Raw genomic sequence first — 13,069 nt, 5'->3', positions numbered from 1 at the left:
ACAGGTCAAAGAATGCACTGTCCAACAGTGACTGTGGCTCTGCTAGTGATTGGACGACATGAATAATGTCACCAAATGTTTATTGTTCCAGTTAACACTTAGTGAGCACACAGTCACCTTTTTTACTTTCTGTTTTCTCACAGGTATAAACATTTCCTTCAGGACCTGGCTGCCAACACAAGTCCGGACATCCCAGAGTTTCAGCAGATATCAAGTAAGTGTCTTTTCTGATCGTGCTGCTGCCTCAGTAATCGTGTTGCTGCATTTCAAGGAAAACATCTGCAGATTAACCCCAAGTGCTTTTATTATGGAGCAGTGTGTGTCTAGAGCTGCACACGCAAATTTGCACACTTGTGAAGCTGAGGTTGATGTTGTCACCTCTTCCAATCTGTCAGGATTGTTGGGGATTGTCAGCGACAGCAACCTAACAAGTGATGAGTGTGTGATGATGTGCTTGGCATCACTAGTCACACAGATTTTTGGCTCACTCACAGTGCAACTCTTCCTACATTTGACAAGCAGTTTGGAGCACAAGAGTTAAGCAAAGCTGTACAGTTATAGAATGTAAGAGCAGTCCTCCAACAGCAGAAAAATAAACAAAAAAACAACAACGTGTGAAGACTTTGATCGCACCCGTCAGCCTCTGTCATAGTGAAAGACAGCCCTCATTATCTTCATTTGAGGAACAAAGAAAAGTGCTCTCTATCCCTTTCATTCCTCATTTGTTATTATTGTCACAGCGGCGCTTGGCTAGTAGAGAAATGAAAGCGAGGCAAAGCTCAATATGCGTGTAAGTTCGAGTTTGATGTGGATTTTGACATAATTAATTGGGAGCGGATCAGAGGATATTAAGCGGGAGCTATATTAATAAATAAAATCTTCAACATCAACACGAATCCCGATAATGACTAATTTCAATCGTCAAATAAACAGCAAATCTGACTCAAGTGCGAATGTACACAAGGAATTATTTATGTGTATCAATTAAAATCTCATTGCTGGTGTGCTGCCTTTGCTTACAAATTAAAACAGCCCCTTACTCTAAGATGAAGGTACATATCTAAATGTGCTCCACCATCTCCTCTTCCTCTTCTCATTAGAGATCCTTTTTTAAAACTCTGCTGCTTTTTATTGGGGTGTGTGTGTGTTTGTGTGTGTGTGTGTGTGTGTGTGTGTGTGTGTGTGTATGTGTGGAAATACTTCCTATAGTCAGCCTGGTTGTATTGTAAAGGGAATTATTTAAAAAAAGAAATTCCAGACAAATCACATTGTATCTGATTAAGCAAAGTAGCAGATAGAATCACAAGAGGCTTTGTTGTTGTTTTCTCTTGTTGTGCTGCTTTTCTCCTTCTTTGTCCCCCCCTCCCTCTTCCCTCGCAGTGCATTCAGGCTGGATTTAATTGTTGTAATTGCAGTGCTTCAGGAGTTTTCATCAGCCTGCTTTAATATGACACTCTAACGCCTAACTCCACTGTAGTAACCATAACCAAGTCTGACCTGACTTGAAGCAACTCTCCAACTCTGTCAGAGATTTAATAGTAAGAGTTAACAGTTGTCTTCCCGTGGTCAAACACAGTCTAAATAGTGAATAAATGGAATAAAGAGCAGTAAGAAGTGGAAGATGTCTTCAGAATGTGTAATGGGCTGGATGTATTATTAATGCCTCGGCCAGAACTCAGCCCAAGAATACTGTAATTAGGAGCTGTTGTTTTTCTAAAGCAGGCAATGGAAAATATTCCAAACATGTGCAACAAAGGGAAAAAGTCTACATGGATGCCTTGTTTGGTTTACATTGTAATTGTTGTGAAGTTAAGCGAGCCAATTAGGCTGTGATTATTTTAGTGTAGTCAAGTTGCCCTGAGGATCAAGTTCATCCGCCAAGTTTCAGTGCTCAGAACAAAAGCAGGAAAGTTGCGCTTGAAATTAGAATCCATCTCTTTGTTGTTATTTTGGACGCGTTAATGATGTAGTTCTAAATGTTTACAGCAATTATTATGGCTGGCACACAGTAATTGGATGCTTGTGTCTATTTTGATGATTTGCCTATTTGTTCTGGGGCAAAGATTTTAAAGCTTTGTACAAAAAAAGTAAGGAAGGTAGTTTGTGAGGAGGTTCTTTAGATAGATGTGGAATATTACAGTTAATCCACTAACATAAAATTCAAACTGAAAATTCAAAATCAGATTTGATCTTCTGTTGATCGATTGAGTAGGGCTGGATTTTGTTCCTCTTGTTTGAGTACTGGCTTGACTATTAATAGCACTATTAATAATAAAACCACCTCCTCACAAGATTTTGAGGCTATATAACAATTAGAGATGTCCTGAGCCGATCCTAAAGATCAGTAACAGGACTGATCCGGACATATTTTGATGAATCGGTTATAGCTAAAATAAAGGCGACCAAATTCCAGTCTGTTGTTTGCTGTACTTCCTGTGTTTTGTCCACCTCAGCCTGCTATTTTTGCAGCACTCCTCTCCTTTACCACAACCAGACCTTGCAGTATGACACTTTCTCACTGCATGCGCACGTGGAAATCTGATCATGTGGGCACAGACACGAAGGTTAGCACGGATTTGCTAAGCTACGATGCTAATTATTAATCAGTTTGCAAAACATTCAGGTGCCTGATGAATCATTTCAGCCCACAGCTCGGCTGGTAAGCAATTTATTACATCAGTTGTTCTTCCGCCTTGACGGAGTAGCTGCTCACGGTGTGTTTTGCACCCCCTGGTGGTCAATGCATGTGTCATCGCAAACAGAAATCTGGGACTTGCTTTTACCATCACCCCATCACTGTGTCACACCATGAACTAGAGCTAAAATTTGTAGGATTACATTTTGGTATTTTATGCACAAAAATACAAAACATTAGCTCGTATCAGTTTTACATTATCAATCCACAGTTCCTAAACCAGCAGGGCATTGTACAGGAGGTAAGGTGGGAATGGTCTGACGTTGTGGTAAACACTTTGGAACAAATTATTCAACCAAATGAGTTGTGCTTATTGGGGGCTGCTGTATTAAATTACAGTCTGACAGCTCAGCTGATTTGCAGGGGGTCAATGGCTACAATGGCCGCCATGGTGGGGACCAGCATCCCTCTAATTAATATGACCTGTTTAGGCGTCCCTACACACACATTCAGACACAACATACAGGCCAGTCTGACCTACTCAGCAGGCCATCAGGCCCGATCAGGACTGCTGGGAGAATTTAATTTGCACAGCTCAGTTAAGACTCTGCAAAACCTCGCTGGTGAAATTAAGCATCAGACCACGATGCTGAGTGAGCCCCCAAAACAAAGAGTCCAGCTGCTTCACATGTCTGTGTGTGCACTTGCGTAGTATAAGCCTTACTGTGTTTCCACAAAAGGAATACAGTGTATTTGGATATATATTTGTCCTGATATTCAAATCTTACATTTTCTATTAAGACAGTTAACAACCGAGGGAAATCCAGTAGTAGAGATGTAGAGAAGAGGCAGATCGGGAATGACACGCAACAAATGTCTGTGGCTGTATCTGACCGGGGGTGTAGCAGTTAATGTGTCTTAACCCCTAAACCGCTAAGGTGCCCGAGGGTGACCTGATTATTTCTTTCTCCTGTATAATATCATCGGTCTTTCCATTCCATTAACATTAGAGGCAGACCAAGAAACTGGACTGAAATCAGTATCTCAATTACATAGTTACATAACACAGAGAGCACTGACAAGTTTAGTTTTCATCTGCAAAATGTCCTGCTCACTGCATATCTTGGTCACATTTCGTAACTTTTCTCACAAAAGGTGAATATTGGCTGATATGTTGTGATCAATTAGCTGCAGTCAACAGAGTTTATTTAGGGAGGAAAAACCAATTCTATGTATAAGACTTTGAGATATAAAAAATTCGTCATTTTGGACTTTGTGAATTGATTAAGAGTTATTAGAACATAAGAGTTCTAAATATCAGGCAGGAAGAAGCATTCACTGTTCATTTCACTCAGCAGCAGTTAAATGAACTCAAAGCAGTTGCGTCCCTAAGTTGTACTGCAGTGTTTAGGACAGGAAAACGCATTTAAGATATATTCTAATTTCCAATAAAAAAAATCCCCAACAAAACAAAACCGAGTTTGATAAAAATTTCGAATGTGTATTTTTTTGTTTTAACCACCTGGAAAAGCCTGTGAAATAGTTACCTGTCAGACATTAAGAGGATTTTTGAGGTAGGGCTGTATGAGGTCCATGATCAGTTTATCACCTGCTGTAGCTGGCATCAGAACGCTCCTTGTTCAGAGATGCAAGAGTTGCAGCACAGAGGCAAAGCTGCTGTGGACAGGGTCAGCAGCAATACGTAATCAGCTTTACCTTTACCTCGGGCCACTACATTTTCTCAACAACATAAGCACACAGACTGAAATCAGGCTTCACTTTTGTGAAGATTTGAAAGATGGTGTGTGTGTGTGTTCAAACAAAAGAGGTTTCCTGATCACAATCTATAGATATCAGTGTGTTCTGTTGACTGATACTGGCCTCAGACCGCTGTAGGGCTGCAACTTACAACTCTTTTGGTGGTTGAATAATCAATCAACGCCAATGTGCCTCCGATGCTCCGGCATAACTGATGAAAGTCAGCTTTGGACATGTTGCAGTTCACAACATTTTTGGCCAAGTTGGGAGTGAAATGCTCCCAGACTTTGGAGATTTTTAGGCGTGATGGTGTTGCTATCATGCTATTGTCATAGACTTTTAAAACATGGATGTAGTCTTTGTGGCGTCACCCATAGGTTTGTGGAGAGTGATTGTGTAGCTCAGTGTAGCTCAGTTCTTCCTCGAGGAAACATCAAATAGGCAGGAGTGCTGTTGCTGCCTAATGAACTTTTCCTCTCTTCCGTTGTCCCACCTGACAGCAGCAACCTCAGCATCTCTCCTCCTCCTCTTCGCCATGGTTACCTGACTTCGCTCTGAGAGAGCATGTGATTGGCAAATGCTCAGGAACATTTCATGGGAGATGTCACACTAGGCGTGTCAAGACAAAGAATTCTGACATGCAAGACTTTTCATCGGGGTGTTGTTGGGCGTCCTAGATGCTGCACGACAGGTCGTTTAGCATGTCACACTACATGGGCACAGACGCCTGATTGTCGTTCACGATCTGCTATGACACTGATGTCTCAAATTCGGGCCTGATTCATGTAGTCTGATCCCGACGTAGGGTATCCTGTTGTCTCCACGGTGAATGACATTTTGTCGTTGCTGTCATACCACTCAGTGTCACTCATATTTCTTATGTTTGTTGTCCCTTCCATAAACAGCTGAAAATCTGACCCAAACAGCTGATATGCAGCGGAAAACATTCTACACTTGAGAAAATGTAGTGCCCGAGAAAAAGGCAGGCTGTCAGCAGCATTACACTGCTGAGCTTCTGTGCCAGAACTCCTGCTGCTTCTCTAAACTGGGGGGTGTGCTGACACCATCTACTGTTGATGATACGCGGGTTATGGTTATGTACCTCATAGAACACTACTCCAAATAACCCTAACTATCCCTTTAAGGTCCCTTTAGATTTCACCCTCAGTATAATGCTGAGGCGGTGTATTTTGAGGCCCGTGTGTTGTCGGTAACTTTCAGAGGCACCCCGCTGAGCAGAATTGGTGCAGGCTTAGCCAGAAAACTGATTCTGATTCTGAAATCTGATGTAGAACATTCAGAACACACTGATTTTAATGTCTTCCCACAGACATTTATTCTATTTCTTGTTCAGCTAGAATGAATACAGTTGATACAGTATGTAATCAGCCAAACTGCAAACTGTCAGGGCTGGACAGTAATGGTACCAGATCCTGTTTCTGATTAAAGACTACAACATAAACCGAGATTAAACCTAGATATCCACAGATTGATGTTTTCTCCAGCCTAAAACCATATACCATGGTGTGTTTGTGAGTGTGTCTGCGTCTCAGTGGAATGATGGGTAAATGACAAACATGCACAGAGCCACAGAGTGAGGCTGCGGCCACAGGTGGAGGGGGAAAAGAGAGGCAATGAATTCCCAGGTGATCCCTGTTCATTTCCCTTCTGCGCTACACTTCAAATAACATGATGCCACACGGCAACTCTGCCTTGACTAATGCATTCAGGCTGCACCGAACCTCATGATATGTGTCTATATACACATGTATATGTGTGTGCATGCATGTTTGTTGTTCTGTTATTATGAGGACCTGGTGTAGTTTCCTCACAAGCACAGAAACAGATAAAATTCTCACCATTTTCTCTACTTGCCTGTCCACTCAAAAATAAATCAACTTTCCCATTTTTTTAAAATATGTATATCTATATAGATATATGTATATCTATATCTATATATATTTATATATAGATATATAGATATAGATATATTATTAAAATGAATGTACCCATTAATTTAATAATTCATTTTAATGAATTAACAACAGGCATATCAATTAGGGTTGAATAGATAAAAAAAATGAACAATTGGTCATTTGAAAGATGATGCTGACTATCCTAGTTTTAAGACCTTGATGACTGGAGCCCAACACTTTTCAGTCTTTAACCTGGACACAAAAAAGCAAAAGAGGTGTGCCTGAGGACCTTCAGCTGCTCAGAGGCTCGCAGGGGATCAAAAGCTCAAAAAGATAACTATGTCCTGTGAGACCTACCTATGAGAAAGGTCTGTATACTGTTAACAAATGGACCTCAACTTCAGGGCTCAGGCATGTTGGACCAAAATCAAAGAAAATCCTCTTTGCGTAGCTCCAATCATCCTCTTTCATATATTTACATCCCGTGTGTTTTGGACCTTCTATCCCACTCATGGTAAATGAAAGTGCAGTGCATGTAGAAGGAGTTATGTTCAGTCATTGTTGCAATCCCTGGTGGCTGCAACTTTTTCCACAATGGTCTAATGTCGTACCCAGAGATATCATTACACAAGGATTTCATCATTGAGTGTCCTCACGTGTATGCTAATACAAATGTTTGTGTTTGCTGTAGGAGCGGTGACTGCAGTGTGTGTGGTGTCCCAGCGCATCCAAAAGAATGTCCAGTGCCATGAGAATCACCTGCAGCTCTGCCGGGTGCAGAAACTGCTGAAAGGGCGAAAGACGAAGGTGTTGGCTGCAGGTTAGAACCTCTGATCACATATTCCTTTCATCTCCCCCAAGAACCACCTCCATCTCCTCTCTACCTCTTTCTGCATCTATGTCCTTTGGGACACATTGGGGTGGAGGGGGAAGCAAGACAAGTATAGATAAACTGAAGGGAAATTAGTTTAGTTTGGAGACATTCTGAAAGCACTCGCCTGGAGTGCTTTTAATCAATGGAATTCATTGGACTTTCTGCAGGAAACTGAAGTACTTTGCACATCACACTGAGCCCACTGTATTAATAGAGCATTACTGCTAACTGTTAGCAAGTGAGTGTGTTTTTCCCCCTCATCCTGCCTTCCCTCTCCCTCAATTATTTCCCCTCTTCTATTGTGGCTCCCTCTCTACTTGTGGAGCAGTGGCCCTTTTCTTGCTGCCACTCCCCCTCCTGTTGTTTGTCTGGCCTCCTCGTTGCTCCGCTCACCCTGCCAATCTCCCCCAGGACCAATTAGAGCCCAGCCTCATCTCGCCAACCAGCAGATAAAAAGGAAGCCAAAGTGTGTTTTTGTGTGTGTGTTTATACGTGCGTGGATATGAGTGAATGCATGTGTGTACGAAGCCACGAGTGTGTGTTCGTTTGCTTGGATATGCAGGCTTGTTTTATGTGTGTATTTGCGGATGTGGTGGTGTAGACTGGGAGTGAGCGCTGAATAGCAGCTCATCTCTCTAATGCCAATGTGGGAAGTTTCAAAAGCTTCCTCTCATCCAAGTTCTCAGACCCTTGCAACTCCGCCGGCTTCCTTTCCAGCCAATAAAGCTCCGGTCCCACCAGGCAGACTTCAGAGCAGCAGCAGCAGCACCACCCCACCCCGCAACCCCACGCCGACCCATTCTCCTTCTCCCCACCAACACCACCTCTAATGTGGGTAAAAGAAAAGCTCTGCCTTTTACAGATGAGAGGCGTCGGAGCCCCTCAAACATATTAAGTAGCTCTGTAGGAGATGAGGGGGGCGATTGTGAGACACAAAGCCTGAATCAATAGGACATCGATACAGCAGACAGTCAGCCTGTTTCCCTTGGAGGCCGCAGATTTGTGTCTGCCTGCCTGTTCCTTCAATTTAAAACAAAGATGTCTCACATTTTCTATCTTGTTTCACATTGACTTTTTCCTAATTTGTGTCTCTTTGTGTTCCTGACTGTTGCACATAATTGTGTTTTGTATTTTCTGTCATTTTTCTGTTATTGCATTTTTTTTGTCATATGGTCAATCAGACTACCTCATTCAATTAAACAATATTGTGCAGTTAAGAAGAGCTTAGAGAGAAACAGATGATGAAATGTTTCCTGCTTCCTTTGAAAATGCTCATCCTACACCAGGGCTGTCAAAGGACATTCTGAATTTGAATTTATATTTATGGTAAAAAAAAGAAAGAAATCCATGCATTTGATTGTGAAAATTAATATTCCATTGAGGGAAAAAAAAAAGCAGCCCCGCTGCCGTGGCTGCCAGAGTGCACTGCAAAACCAGAGCTTATGTTATTTAGGTATTACTGTTTTGTGTTTTTTAATGTCGAAAAATCTGTTGAAGTCGGACATATTTAAATCCTGAGTCAGATGTAAACATATTTTGGGTCTACATACCATTTTCACTGCCTCCCTGATGTCTGCCCTCTCTCTCTCTCTCTCTGTCTCCTGATTTGGTGAATTAAGACTTTATTTCATCCAATCTTAAGTTAGTGGTGATTGTTGGAACAGTGAAAAGATGAACCAAAAAAGGTTTGGTGAGTTCTTGTTTTGCGTTTTAATGAAGTGTGTTTTACAATGCTAAAAATGACTGTTTCTGTGAATGGAGTCTGGTGGCTTTGGGGAGAGTGGTATTACAGCTGTTTCTGGTTCAACAAAAAGGATCTTACTCTTGAACAAAGAGGTCTATCTCTGCAGGGACCCTTTCCATAGTGTTGTCAGACACTTACTATAACAATCTGAGCTGGTCAGTGGCACAAATAAACCCTTTAGGTGGACGTACATTGAAGGAGGGATTACATTGCAGTGCCTTTGATGGCTGCCGGCTGTGGGCAATTTTGACCACCCTGACCTACACTGATCCATCAAATTTTTTTTTTTTCCTTTTTAATGCTCAAAATTAACTGTTTTAACTGTCTTAATTAACAATTTTTCCCGATGAATAATCATTTGGGTCGTTCATCAAACAAAACTGATGACAAGTCTTCTTCTGCTTTGATGTTCAACTGAACATCTTTGGGTTTTAGACTGTTAATCTGACAAAACACACATTGTGGAGTTGTGATCTTGGTCTCTGGGAAATTATAATAGATTTTTTTTGCAATGTTTTGACAGACTATTTGATACATATCTGGATACCGAGTCCACAATCCAATAGAAAAACCACTTTGTAACAATACAATATGCTGGGATTGGATTCAGCTGTGATTTGATACGGTTTCAACTCAGATTTTGTATTATTACTTCAGAGTGATTTCTGTATTAGTTTTTCAGGACTAAATTCAAAAGAAAACATCAATGTTTCCTGATTTTTGTCAGTTTCCATACTGAATCAGAAATACACTGATTCAGTAGCTCTACTGCCACATTAACACACAAACCGTAGTAAGCATGAGCAGTGATACGGTGGGTAACGTTTTGGCCAGTCATATAGGAGAATGATTTTTCAGTAAAATGTTGCTGACAGTATTGTTCACCTTAGGTCCTGGGTGAGTGCCATCCATCTAAACTTGGTATTTTCAAGACACCTGTATGGGTACATGTTCTTGTAAATAAACGGCTTATTTTATTTTCCATCACCAGTTCTTGGAAGTGGTTTTAGCTGGCATTACAGTCTTCAGGTAGACTGTTCTTCTCGGTATACAGCGAGCATGTGGCTTTCTTAAACGATAGTAACATAGGTACCATTAGAACTACATGAATTTTTCATTGTGTGACTTAAATTGAACTTTTACTGTGAAATGGAAGTCATTATGTAAACAATCGACGCTCTCCTCTATTGACTTTCTGTAACTGTAACTTGATAGCCTCAGGAGGAACGAGATTTCCGTCAGCTGTGTGCTATGTATATCGATGAATGACAATAAACAAACAAACAGGACAGTCAGGTGGAACACCTCAAACCTCATCAGGTTACTCGGATAATCTGTACAACATGTCAGATTCAGAGTTGCTTACATTATACTGTCAAGTTTTATCAGGACCAACCATTTGTAGATGTGTTGTAGCCTACAGCGAATGAAGGATAAGCGTGTAGGACACCCACCCGTTGTAATTGTGTCATTCTTGAATCTAGCTTGGTAAACCAAACTATGTATTTCATTGCTCAAATGTAGTTACTGACATTTCTTCTTTGTTTGGCTTCTATAAGAATCACTTTCAGGTTGTTGTATGATGAGTTTTTGGAAAGGTTTTTTTTTTTTTTTTAATCATTTTTATATTAGTATTTAGAGTAATTCCTGCAATGCATGATCTAATTTCACGTGAATTATTTTGAACACTGAAAATGCTTTTCCTTCTACTTACATTTTACACCTACTGTGATCTTTATTTGGAACCATAGGATTACACTGTGGGGGGCCTCAGTGGTGATGGCTCAGCTTCTCCACATCACTGGACTATCCAACAGACAAGGACTGCCACTGAGCCTGGAATAACATTACAGAAAAGGTTCAAACACTGAATTCGACTGCATTAGTTTCGGCAACTGATATATACTTACACACAGGGATGTTTGAGTAACTCATGTCTGTCATCTCTGTCAAAGCTGTGGCAGAGTCTGCAGGGTCAAAGGTAGCTGAGTAGATGAGGTGTCTTTGTTGGTATGGATGTTGGAAAGGCCTGAGGCACTGCCAGCACCAGTCTTTGCAGAACACAGTAGCTCTGACAACTATAGCAGAATTGTATTTCCTTATGAGCACCACGCAATATAGCATAACACAAATACATAGCAATTTTACATTATAGCAAATTCCTCAATATTAAATACTCCAACATTGCTCCAGCATGTGAGCCTACAATAGATGCCAGCCAGATTAGCCACGCAACATACTAATACCAAGTTCAACAGGCTAAAATGCAAGATAAACAGTAAAGCAACACAAAAATAGCAAAACTTAGAGCTTCCAAGTTTGGAAATCCATCCATCCTTGACCTTCATTATTTCTGTGCTGGCCCCTGTTGAGAAAGCAGTCTGAAGTAAAATGGTTTGCAAGCACATGAGCTTTCCTGGTGTTGAGGTACATTTCCATCAAAAATAAAGTTAATCCGTAGCTCTTCTGTTCTCTGAGGTTCTGGGAAGATGTTGCAATTTGTGCTGGTCTGCGCGACCAACAACAGAATGCCACAGAGTTCCCATACTTAGCTCGTAGCCTCAACATAATGCAGCAGCTGCGTTGCTTGTGAGGAAAAAGAAAAGACACACACCTTCAATAAGGTAGTTCTCAAGTCCTGGGTAGAGATACTCAGATGATACAGAGTGCAGGATGAGCCTGCACTTTACACAGGATGGGGAGCCATACCTGTATGGCTTGTTGAATCCCATGATTTCTGACTGAACCAGCCGACTAAAAACTGACTGGGTTGCCGTATTTCACATGTTGTTGCTGGGTCGACACTCTATATAACCAAATGTATTTGCACAAGCATTGAGAAAGTGACTTTTTCCATAATGTGTCCCCGTTAAAGTTATTCATTTAGCTTTATTGTGGTTATGTGTTTTCATGGTATTGGGTTAGCAGTTGTTTTACACTCACAGAGGGTCTTTCATGCAAACTATCTTCTTTTGTAACCTGGCACCGTTATCCTACATGGATCACGGACATACTGTACCTTGAATTGGCCTTAAACATAGCCACACACAAAGCTACCGCTAGTTTCTTTGTTTCTGACTAACACCTGTGCTCGTGCATGTGGAACATACAGAAGCATAACAACAACACACACTCTGCCATGCACCCAACACATGCACATCCAAGCAAGTATAAAAATAAGTGTATTTGGTGAGACTACTCAATTTGCTAGCAATTTTACTTTTTGGATAGATAGTGCCCTGAGGTGAACTGACTTAATGCAAGCTAAAATCTATTATTTGATATAAATATTGATGCCATTTAAGATGTTGCACCTACAATAACAAGATGTGTTTTCCCGAGCATATTTTACTTCCCATTTTTGTGATTTCAAATGCACTGTGAAGATGTCTGGCTTGACTTTACCCAATTTGGAAATGTAGCTATCTTGTTGGAGACAGATAGGTCTCATACACACACACACACACACACACACACACACACACTTGTAGATTCCGCAGATTCACAGACAATGAAAATAATCACTTATTTCAGCTGTAGTCTAGTTTATGCCTTTACATTCCTGAGTTCCTCTGTTTGCTTTTATCATCAATAGCTTAACTATTCGAGAAAGACTGTTGGCTTACCAATACCAAACCTGAGTTGCACTCATCCTGCCACAGCAGCTGCCCTCTGCATCTCTTATTTCTCTGGCCTCGGATACATCAGGAGGAACAGGACCCTTTGTAGATCAATCTTTATGTCCTACCCCACCTTCCTCAGCCCCCCCACCTGGTCCAACCCAAAAGACTTTGTAGTAGAGCAGAGGTGCTCTTTGACAAGGGAATCTGAAAGGCCTGGACATGGAAAGGAGTGCTTGGCACTTCCTGCTCTTTGAACCTGCTGCTGCCTCAAAGCACTGTGGATGGTCAGATCTAGGCAGGGGGTCTGAAGTGTGCCTGGTCCACAAAGAAACTCCGCACACAGAGCATATTCAGCCTCTCTGACGCTGTCAACTTTGACGATCAGGGGGTCTGATTAGGAATATCACATAAAACTTAAAAGGTTAGAAAAACCCTGGTTACTTTGAAAAATGGCACTGGATGTAGTTTTAGTTAATAAGAAACCATTTTTAGAAACAAAGTCAGTGCGCTAATTAATTT

General features: G+C 41.2%; 1 protein-coding gene across 1 annotated transcript in view; it reads left to right on the top strand.

Annotated features, from left to right (window-relative positions):
* arhgef39 (Rho guanine nucleotide exchange factor (GEF) 39) overlaps positions 1-13,069 on the top strand; it is a 62,973-nt gene that overhangs the window by 31,298 nt on the left and 18,606 nt on the right. Inside the window, exons 6-7 of the mRNA XM_076722518.1 lie at positions 144-214; positions 7,001-7,129. Coding sequence (XP_076578633.1) covers positions 144-214; positions 7,001-7,129 — 200 coding nt within the window. The remainder of the gene's footprint in view (positions 1-143; positions 215-7,000; positions 7,130-13,069) is intronic.

This window comes from Chaetodon auriga, chromosome 22 (assembly GCF_051107435.1).
Source record: "Chaetodon auriga isolate fChaAug3 chromosome 22, fChaAug3.hap1, whole genome shotgun sequence".
Lineage (NCBI taxonomy): Eukaryota > Metazoa > Chordata > Actinopteri > Chaetodontiformes > Chaetodontidae > Chaetodon > Chaetodon auriga.
Note: the sequence above shows the minus strand (reverse complement) of the source record. Positions and strands in the feature narration are given on the sequence as shown.